General features: G+C 30.2%; 1 protein-coding gene across 1 annotated transcript; it reads left to right on the top strand.

Annotated features, from left to right (window-relative positions):
* Window positions 1–92: 92 nt before the first annotated feature.
* LOC132751105 (plasmanylethanolamine desaturase 1-like) lies at window positions 93–7,506 on the top strand. The gene is made up of 5 exons (XM_060741224.1): window positions 93–322; window positions 2,306–2,425; window positions 2,992–3,080; window positions 4,393–4,611; window positions 5,576–7,506. The coding sequence occupies exons 1-5, from the start codon at window positions 166–168 to the stop codon at window positions 5,831–5,833; spliced, it is 843 nt and encodes a 280-aa protein (XP_060597207.1). The 5' UTR covers window positions 93–165; the 3' UTR covers window positions 5,834–7,506.
* Window positions 7,507–9,679: the final 2,173 nt, after the last annotated feature.

Raw genomic sequence — 9,679 nt, 5'->3', positions numbered from 1 at the left:
AGAAAAATGAGAACTCCTTTTTAAGTGTCGGTGTATTTTGAATTTTAATTTTATCTTCAATTGTCAAATGAAAATTCAGAAAATATTCGTCGCGTAAGAGTATGACCTGAAAACTGTAACGGAGTGAAGGTTCATGACCCCGCCTATTGGAAAAATTATTTAATCATGGCTAGCGATTTAGGTCTAAGTGAAACGGTTTTACGCAATTCTATGTCAGAACATGAATTGAATGGTAATAACCAATTTAATCAAGAGGAAGTTAAACCAAGATGGGGCCCACAACATGCCGGAGCAAAGGAGTTAGCAAGTCAATACACTGCAGGTATGCTGACATGCAAACTGTCATGTTTCATGTGTTTATGTTGTCACCAGTGGTTTCTAATGAAATTGAAATGTTACATAAATGAATGTTAACACATCGTTTTACGTTTATGCACAATTTTAATAGACAACAAGTTTTTATCTGTTTATGTAGGTGATATATCACCCAACTAAAAAAAACAACATACAAACAATTCAATTTATATTATCAATTAAAAATTTGCATAACTCAGCTGCAACCAGAAGTAATTGACCTTTGTGGTGGCGGTTTTGGTAGTATTCACCCCAGATCACGGCAGTAAGTCACATTGAATTTACCAGAGCACAGTTCAGCCACCGCGTTCTTTCCTTGGCAGGCTGTCAAGCAGTTTACCAATACTAGTTGCCTTCAATTTAGCAAGAACTGTAACTTCTGTACATGCCAGAGCAGAGGTACAGTGCGAATTACAGTTGAAAGGATATCATGATCACTTGGAAGAATAGAAAAGATTTAATGATCAATTAAAACGAATGTGACCTGCTCTGTCTAGGAATCAAACCCTGGTCGCCAGATTCACAGTCCAACGCTCTACCTACTGTCAGCTAACCTGACGGCTCAAGTGAGGACAGGTTATCACTTAAGACTAAAGAAAATAGAATGAACCTTTTATATACTACTGGTTTGCCATCAGTTTCAAAAGATTTTCTCAAAACATTTGGTCAGTTAAAAAGTTGGAAACTTGACGATTATCTTATTAAGTCTATTTTGCTAATTAAATGATACCAGTGTTATATAAAATATATTTCATTGATAGCCAGTGATAATTCTGTATCTATACAATTAATACATGCATGGATGATATATGTTAATTGCTTTTCAGCTGGACTTGATGTTTTGTGCTACATTAATCTTTAAAACTACTATAATTTAAAGTTATTTGCTTGAAACTTAATACATCATTGATCATGTCTTTAGAATGTATTTGGGATCACTATTGAAGACCCATGACTCTGACATGGATTTTGACTGAATTGTGGCCCTTTGTGAACTTTGTGAAATTCCTGCTTTGTGTACATGATTTATCTTTAAAATTACTAACTTAATGGAATAACACTTGAATTTAATTCACGTCTTTCCAATTATTATCATTGAAAGTCACTTTCCAAAACTCATAACTGGCATGAATTCCGAATTAAAATTAATATGGACTTCAGTGAACATGCGAAATTTTTGGGTATTTATCAAAGACTCATAAATTTTGCATGTACTTTGAATGAAATCTTCCTCTTTCTGTTATTCCTTCATTATTTAGACTTTTGTTTCACTATCAAGTAAACCGCCTCCGTGATCGAGGGGTTAGAGCCGATAACTTCTAATCCAGTTACCTCTCTGGCGTGGGTTCGATCCCTGGGAGATGCTTTGGTAGTTTAGCGCGGAGGAAGGTATTCTAGTACTGGTGTAACTCTCCAGGAACGATGGTTAGGAAACTACCTGCCTATATGACTGAAATACTGTTGGAAAAAGGCGTAAAATGAAACAAACAAACAAAAATCACTATCAAGTACTGAGAAAAGTCAAGTCTGCTGTCTTTCTGACAACTCTTGTTAAAAGATATGGTCTTACAGGATTGAAAATTATATTGTTAATCTAATTTTATTTATGTTTTTAAGATTTACAGTAAATTTTTTTATCAATTGTGGAAACATGAAGATCAAAATTTAAATGTCAGTCAGCCAACAGTATAGAGCCTGGTCAGAATGCATGAATGTGCTCTATACTGGTGGTCAAGGCTAATCACTTTCTGTTACAGTAGCTGAAAAGTAATGGCTTGAATGAAATAATACAGACTTCAATAGGTGGAGAAGAGAAGGGCTTACATTCCAAGTGTTGTTTTATTTTTGTGACTTAAGAGTATGTAAGTAGTCAAATTAAGAACCTTCCAAATAGCATGTTCAAGATCCAGTAGATAATTGTAGAATACTGACTCTGATTTTTTTTATGCAGGCAAGAGACTTCAGGAGACATTATGTGTGATAGTAACACTCGCTGCTATGGCTTTCAATTTTTGCCAGTTATTGTTACACTTCACAAGTGCAAATTGGATTGTCATATTTGGTGCTGCTTGTAAGTAAATGTTCAACACCTATTGTCTGTATATAATTATTTTTCTTGTAAATAGTTTTAAATGAAGGCCTATATTTGTGACAACTTTAATTGACATGCCCCTTACAGGTGTTCTTGAGAGAGTTGAAGCCGTTTGTTTAGTTTACAATACGTCAATCATATGCCTGCTAGTGCCTCAGATAATGTACAAAGGGGCAACACTAGTTCTTTATCTGTATCAAAAGGGAGGAAACATATATTATACTATTCTATATTAGATACATTGTATGTATGCAAAAAGTGTACAACTGTTTTTTATAGGTTATAAGATTTATTGTTTATTGTTATTGTTATGACTTGACTGAGTGGATAAGATTACATTTCAATACAGTTTACTGTAAGTCTTGAGTCCGTGTTGTTGGATGTTGGAAATAGTTGTGCATTTATCAAATAGAGTTATACCTTTATTCATGTATTACTTAATATAATATTAGCTAATACATGTATAAAGGTATTACACCATTTAATTATGTACAGTATACTTGTTGATTGTATAGGTATATTACTACTAAATGTTATGATTCCAGTGCTGGGTGTACTATCAGCTGATTTCTTAAGTGGACTTGTACATTGGGGAGCAGATTCCTATGGCTCGGTGGAAAGTTTGTTTGGCAAGGTAGGACTTGAAATACAGTAACAGCTCAATAAAGTCATCTGTAACTTAAAGATATACTATGCTCTGCCTCATCCTTGAGTAGAATATTTTAATCAAAGAAAATTATTGAAATATATGAAATTCTTACTGAATATGTCTGATATGAATAAAAAAACGAATCAACTATGTATTGGAAAGTACGTTCCCTATTACAGGACAGTTAAAGATGGTCTTTTCTTTAAAACAAACCTGCCAGTTTTTTTACGACACTATATATTCATATTGTGACACCTAGTAAAGTGTGTTGAGCTTTAAACATGGCATATCTACTGTGCATGAAGTCAAAGCATGTTTATTTTATATTTACAAAGAGACTGTTTAGCAATTATCAATATTTTCTGCCCATAGTGTATCATTAAGTTTTGTACAGTAATTTTGCAATTATAGTATTGCCAGTGGTAAGTGAAGAAAACATAATACTAGAATCAATATGGAATGGGCCCAAATAATTTAGCCTAGCAATGAATTCAAAAACTCTGTTTTTGTATGTTAAGTATACATATATAGATTCACAGATCCTTGGAAATGGTGTAACTATTGACAATCTGCTATTAAGAAATCTGACAATCCATAAACAATAAATCATTCAATGTCCAGAGAACAAAGTTTAGCTGAAATTGTCCTTGATTGGTATATAACATTTAATTTACTCAACTAGTGAACTATTAAATATTCATGTCAGTTTTACAATTGGTTTACAACCTATTTACAACCAATTGTAAGACATAATTGTACAAGTGTAATGTATTGATTTTAACTTTTTGAGCAAATGCCTAAATGTTAACTGTTTACATGTCAATGTATATACATGTATTTTTTAATTTTGATATTTCTTCAAAGATCATACTGTGAACATCAAACATGTGAACTTTATTATTATGCAACAATGCTGTATTCTTTATTTAGAATATTGCTTTGTTATTTTAAGGAAAATCAGACTTAAAGGGTTTGGTTACTTTTAAAGCATCTTATTTTAATATATTATATTATACAATGCATGGATTATTTTTATCGCAAATATTTTTGGTTGATTTTAATAAAAAATTAATCTTGTTGAAAAGTCAATAGTAAATCTATGAAGTTGTTCGAATGCAGACGTGAACTTTCAGTCAATCCAGAACTACTTGTTAGGTAAATGCATGCCCTGTGTATGATGGGAGTACTTTCAAATTAGTGCTCAACACCAAAATTATTCATTCATTCAGTAATGTATCAGAAATTGATCCTTGTTCTATAACATGTTGTAAAGATGTTGTAATGATCTATATTTCAGTCATTTATACGACCATTTCGGGAACACCATATTGACCCAACATCAATAACAAGGCACGACTTTATTGAGACAAATGGTGACAACTTTGCCGTCGTCATGTTGCCACTCCTTTCAATGGCATACAAATTCTGTACTCTAAATAATGAGGAAATTCACGAGACATATAACTGGCAGATGTATATATTTTTATTGGCTATTTTTGTGAGCCTTACAAATCAGGTAAGTGTAACAAGAGTCGTCTTCATTTGGTAAGCTTAGAGCTATTTATTTAATCCTAATTGTTGTTATTTTATCATGTTAAGTTTGTACAATATAGATTACCATAAATGTATAGAAGTGGGATATTTTCATTTTGGTGCTAACTGTGAGTTAATTACACAGGTCCTAGTATGTTACAATTACAATAGCTTGGCTACAAAATAACATGTGAATAGACTAACTCCGAAATTAAGAATATTGGGTTTTTCCCAGGTAATCCATAATAACATACAAACTTTTACAGTTACATCTTCAAAAATAAGCGCAACAGGTTGACTTATCTATTGTCATGGGTAGTGAAGCTATTATGATTAAGTTTGTTTGTACCTATGGATAAGCTGGGAAAAAAACCCACATTTGCCAAGTTATTCTTTTGTGTCCATGTAATTTCTAGTGGACAAGTAATGTTGGCTTGATGTTCATTTGAGGATTATTCAGTTACCTTTTGATGTAGAATACAATTATTGTTCTTTCACTATAAGTAACATTAAAAAAGTGGAACTACTTACTGTAAAAGTTAAGTGTCTTGTAGAATCATTCACAATTTTATCTAACCAGTACTTGTTTGCTTCATTAGGCTAGTTATTACAATGTACAATACTGAATCATTAGCACACTGTATATATATATAAACAGTGTGCTAATGATTCAGTATCGATTCTTATGTTTGTAAAGTTAATTTAACTGTCAGTTATTCACTTTCAGATAATGTGTGAAACAGGTCATTTTGTCAAAGTCACTGTGGCACTTCTTGTAAAATCCTTGTCCCTTCAATAAATTGTTCAGAAGTTTTCTTTTATTCTTCAATGCAATCAGATCACATTTTAAAATTGATACATCTTACAGCATATACTTTGTATATTAAAGTTTGATTTAAGTGTTCATTAAGTGTTCAATTTTAGAATCTCCTCATTTCTTTTTTCAGTTTCACAAATGGTCTCATACATATTTTGGCCTTCCAAAGTGGATCACCACATTACAGGATCTACATATTATTCTGCCACGAAAGCACCATCGTATTCACCATGTTGCTCCTCATGACACGTATTTCTGTATCACGACGGGCTGGCTCAATTTCCCATTGGAAAAAATCGGTTTCTGGACCAAAGTCGAGGCCTTGATAGAAATTGTAACTGGAGTAAAGCCAAGAGAAGATGATCTTAAATGGGCAAAGAAACTGTAACATCAGTACCTATAGGCCTTTTTCTAACTATTAGGATTTTAACTAAATTTTTACAGATACTTTTTAGCTTTTTGAACAAATTGTAAAGACTGCAGTAAAACTTGGATGTAGTGTGGTAGTGAGAAATCTTCATATGTAATTTTTGTAGGATTAAAGAAAAACAATCTGTAATATGTCTGGTATTTCATTACAGATACATATATTTAAACTGGCAGATTTTTATACTTTGTGCAATGTGCAAGTTTTACTGCGGACAAGAATGTGATTGCTTATCTTTAAAGGAGTTTTTTTTAGCGGTTTTCTTTTTTCATTACACATTATTATGCAATGTTTCGAAATTAACTTTTTTATTACTAAGATTTGTTGGGAGCAGGTTAAAACTGTTTAAAGATTAGCGTAGACCAAAATTTTAAGAATGTTGGCTTTTTATGAAATTCAAGACCTTTTTTTCTCTGAAATGTTGTTTAACTTTATTTAGATGGATGTTTTTAGTCATGACTGCCCAGGGCATTAATTTGTGTTAATTTTCATTGTTGGTGTTTTGTCAGAAAAATAAGGTTATTGTTTTCTTAAAAATGAAATATTCTCGTTTAACATTTAAATTAGATTAAGTTTTTTATGTTATTGACTATGATACAAGAGGATTAATCGGTATCCTATTGACTGACAAAGGTTAATGTTATTACCACAATGAAGTTATTTGAATTTTAAGCATTATTTGTTGTGTTTTTTTGTTTTTTTATACAATTTCTTATTACATTTTTATATATGGTCTAAAATATGTTTGTTCTCTTTTTCTTTAGTTAAAGGCCCAGGAAGAAATTGCTTAAAGTGATTTGGTCTATAATGAAAGGTAATACAATGAATAATTAATTTGACAGTGTTCACTATTAAACATAACTGTAAACCACAAAAGAATTATACATCATATAATTGTTAATTCTACATCACTTTATCGACTTGTTTTTCCAAGCAACATTTTATCAGAATATCCAAATGATACATTTCTTTTGCTTTTATCAATATTTGAAATAATTACGGAAAGTTTGCCCATTGTAGACCTATCCACTTTAAGGTAGATTCAGCTAAATTATGTGAATTTTGCTCCAAATTTTTTGCTTGATCAATCATTCAGTTAATCAGAATTATTGAAATCATCTCTTCATATATAAAGCTGTACATTTAGTGTTGTCATTTTAAAGAAATCATAAAGATAGGTGCCTTCACATTGTTGACTATTTATCATAGGAATATTATAAAAATAGATGTTATATAGTATCATTATAAGATTGTGAGATAGACCCTGCAGTAATATAGTACTATAATGATGTATGTAAACATTGCACCTACTATACTTTAATGATTATTTACTGTACCGAAAACATTGTTAATGTATAGAACTAAGTACAATGAAATTTGTCTGTACTAGAAATTTTGTTAGAAATTGGTGATATAAATGTATCAGGTTAATTGAATTAATGATGGGGAAAAAGTGTTTGATAACAAGTTTACAGATGTAGTTTCTAGTAAATATTTGATCTTACATGGCATGAAATCCAGTTTTTTTTTTACATGTATTGTTTTTGAAAAGATATTTTAAGATAGGCTTTGTAGCCAATCTTTTTACATTAATAACTTCAGGTGCTTTAAGGTATTTGATTTTAAGTAATTTATAATATGTAGAATTGGCTTCAAGCTGTTTTATCAAATATAATCATTCTTAATATAATTTTCCAGTATTTTAAATAAACATCATTGCATAAGTGAGAACTTTAGATTCTTTGAATTAATTGAGCCTTTTAATGCTAAGTGATAATGACTTGATTTAAAGTTCCAGGAATAGATTTGCCAGTGTGTCTTCCAACACAATCAAACTAAAATAAATTCTGTATATACTAAAGCAATTTTTTTTTATTATTTAATAAAAAACGAGTGAATTATGATAACAAGATGTTAGGTTATTTTTTTATAAACATGAAAGTTGATGCTAAGATATAATAATTAATTTATTGAAATAAGAAAACTTTCAGAAAACACTTTATTTAATTATAATATTTTGTGATTTCTGTTTATGTACGGCTGATTTATCATTTCCTTCTGTGCAAAATATAAAACATGATTCAAATATTTTTCTGCAAGGTATCCACGGTAAATTGTACCTCTGTCGTATAATAAAATAAACTTGTTGCGAAAAAGATGGTTTCAAAATAATACTTATTTATTACAATTTACATCTGAAGCTTTTTTTTTTAAATGAATTTTATACCTGTTCAAATTTAGTATCGTAAATGATTACTGTGTTTTTTGTTTTCTATATATTTTGTATAATGTGATATTTTGATGTTGTTGTATTGTAAAATCATGCGTTATAATACATAGTTATCTGATGAGGAATGGAGATGAATTTAATTTTATTGTTATTGTTTTCTATATGCTTTTATTGGACTTTTTGTAATAAATAAATAGTTTTGCTTAAACATCTGAGCAATTGTAAAAATAGCCATTTAGGTCACTTTTTGGAGGTAATTTAAATGACAGCAAAATTAAAATAATATACATGGCAACATGATAATGTGATATCAACATAACTTAATGTTGTTACAATTAAAAGTCAACTAATATAAAATTCTGTTTTAAATTGTTGTATTATTTTTTTTATATATTTGGCCTAATTTTATGAAACAGTTTAGCATAGCAGTTTCTAGAAAATTATGAGCAAATTTACAGGAGCACTTGTATGATTATATATGCAATTAGATGCCTTTTTTAATCAAGTTATATATAGATTGAGACAAAATGCACACAAAGATGTGGAAGACGGTACATTTTAAAATGATGCCTATAATTATGACTACTTACTTTTATGAAGAGAATTAGAAATTAGCCAAAATTAGATATTTTATTGTGTAAAAACAACAGTATTGTGATATCATGTATATTTCAAAATGAAATGGACAAGCTATTTCTATTTAATGACATTATAAAATGTGAACAAAAGTTCTGTTAATTACAATAAAAGTCATAATCTTGGCACCTTATCATGCATAGACTGCTTACCCACATACACACACCTTAACTACCAGTTTATATTATATGACTTGCAGGCGGGGGGAGGGGATGTAGCTTTAAATAGTGGTTGTCTTTTGGTCTTTGTCTGGTTTCAGTTTTTATTGAATATATTATATATTTATGTATGTAGCTATTTTTTTGTACAAGAAAATCCCTCCTTTAATGTTATGCTGTTGATTAACATAAGCTTCTTTATTACCATAGCTATATTTTGTATAATACTTTTTATATATTCTACGTCTGGTTGCTAGGACAATTTTGGAACATTATCTTTGTATGAACTTATATATATTGTATTGATGGTATACAATGATTGATGGTATACAAAGATTGATTAATGGTATACACAGATTGATTAATGGTATACATAAATTGATAGTTGATGGTATGCATGGGTCCATGGTATACATGGATTGATGGCATACACAGATCGATGGTATACATGAATTGATGGCATACATGGATTGATAGTATACATTGATGATAATTATGAAAATCTTTGGCTATCAAAAATGATCAACAATATTTAATTTTTAAGCTATATGAAACTGTGAAGCATTCAAATATAGTTTATGTGGCCAAAACAAACAAAAAATCAAAATCAGAATAACTGTTAATCTGCTAGTTGCCATGCACATGTCAGTTTTGTGAAATACACGTGTCATAAAAACACAGTAGTTTAAAAGTAAGATGAAAATTAACACCCTCAAGTATAGGAACTGTTTATCTGAAATGAATGGTGTGAGGTGACAAGTTAACTAGTGCTATAGAATCAAG

The sequence above is a fragment of the Ruditapes philippinarum genome, unplaced genomic scaffold, assembly GCF_026571515.1.
Source record: "Ruditapes philippinarum isolate M1 unplaced genomic scaffold, ASM2657151v2 ctg4575_1_1_1_1, whole genome shotgun sequence".
Taxonomy (NCBI): Eukaryota; Metazoa; Mollusca; class Bivalvia; order Venerida; family Veneridae; genus Ruditapes; species Ruditapes philippinarum.
Note: the sequence above shows the minus strand (reverse complement) of the source record. Positions and strands in the feature narration are given on the sequence as shown.

Coding starts and splice junctions, on each gene's coding strand:
- LOC132751105 (XM_060741224.1), top strand. CDS start 166: ATGGCTAGCGATTTAGGTCTAAGTGAAACGGTTTTACGCAATTCTATG. Junction 323..2,305: donor AGCAAGTCAATACACTGCAG/GTATGCTGACAT, acceptor TTTTTTATGCAG/GCAAGAGACTTCAGGAGACA. Junction 3,081..4,392: donor TGGAAAGTTTGTTTGGCAAG/GTAGGACTTGAA, acceptor TCTATATTTCAG/TCATTTATACGACCATTTCG.